The 1,239-nt window shown below is 62.1% G+C and overlaps 1 protein-coding gene across 1 annotated transcript in view; it reads right to left on the reverse strand.

The window, feature by feature from the left end:
* Positions 1-3: 3 nt before the first annotated feature.
* The window catches only part of LOC104386934 (DENN domain-containing protein 4B-like), a gene marked incomplete at both ends in the record, with an annotated part of 7,928 nt that continues 6,692 nt past the window's right edge, over positions 4-1,239 (reverse strand). Inside the window, 2 exons of the mRNA XM_009995649.1 lie at positions 4-114; positions 952-1,178. Of these exons, the coding sequence (XP_009993951.1) occupies positions 4-114; positions 952-1,178 (338 nt within the window). The remainder of the gene's footprint in view (positions 115-951; positions 1,179-1,239) is intronic.

Consider the following 1,239-nt stretch of genomic DNA (forward strand, 5'->3'; position numbering starts at 1 on the left):
GTAGGTGACGGTGTTGGGGACGATTCCCGCGCGTTTCATCTCCAGCAGGACCCGCACCGACAGCACCGGCTCCCCGTACTGCCCACACAGCTGCATCAGGATCCGGTAACACACCTGGGGGAGGGGAGGGACCGCTGGGGATCACCCATCCGACCCCCCCCTGCTGAGCTCAGCACCTCCCGATCCCGCGGGAACACCGGCAGGGGGGGTTGGAAGGGACCTCTGGAGATCATCCAGCCCAACCAGCCCCAGAGCAGGGGCACCCACAGCAGATCCCACAGGAACATGTTCAGAGGGTCTGGGATGTCACCAGAGAAGGAGACTCCACCAGGAACATGTTCAGAGGGGTTGGGATGTCACCAGAGAAGGAGACTCCACCAGGAACATGTTCAGAGGGGTTGGGATGTCACCAGAGTTGACTCCACCACCTCCCTGGGCAGCCTGTCCCAGGACTCGTCGCCCCCAGACCACAGAAGTTTCTCCTCAAGCTCAGCCTGACCCTCCTGTGCTCCCACTTGTGCCCGTTGCCCCTTGTTCTGTCACTGAGAAGAGTCTGGTCCCCCCCTCCTGACACCCCCTGGAGACACTGAGCATTGAGGAGACCCCCCCTCAGCCTCCTCCTCTCCAGCTGAACAGCCCCAGCTCCCTCAGCCTTCCCTCACGGGGCAGATGCTCCATCCCCTCGGCATCTTGGGGGCTTGTACTGGACTCTCTCCAGTAGCTCTGTGTCCTTCACAGCCTGGAGAGCCCAGAACTGGACCTGTGCCCTCACCAGAGCAGAGGGGCAGAACCTCCCTAACCTAGCCACGCTCATCTTGATGCCCCCTAGGAGCCCTTCTTGGCCACCAGGGCACAGTTGCTGCCTCCTGGTTTCTCCTCCTATCCAACCTCCATCTCCCTCTTCCAGTTTTCACCCCTTCCCTCCTCCTCCCACCACCCCAGGGCACCCACCTCGTCAGGCAGCACCACCTTCTGAACCTCCATCTTGCGCAGGACCTCGTAGGCCAGTTGGAGGGCCCTCAGCTTGGCAGGGGCAGCACGGACATGGGTGGGCAGGTAGAGGAACCAGAGCCCATAGCAGTGGCCCAGAAGACACTTGGCCCACATGTCGGGCACTGAGGAGTATTTCTGGGCCACCCGTTGGGCCACCTTCATCTCCTGGAAGGACGAAGAAGGAGCTGGAGGTGGGAAGGGAGGTGGAGTCCTGTGCACCTCGCTGTCCCATCCCTCCCAGCTGAG

This window comes from Chaetura pelagica, unplaced genomic scaffold (genome assembly GCF_000747805.2).
Source record: "Chaetura pelagica isolate M959 unplaced genomic scaffold, ChaPel_1.0 scaffold2340, whole genome shotgun sequence".
Lineage (NCBI taxonomy): Eukaryota > Metazoa > Chordata > Aves > Apodiformes > Apodidae > Chaetura > Chaetura pelagica.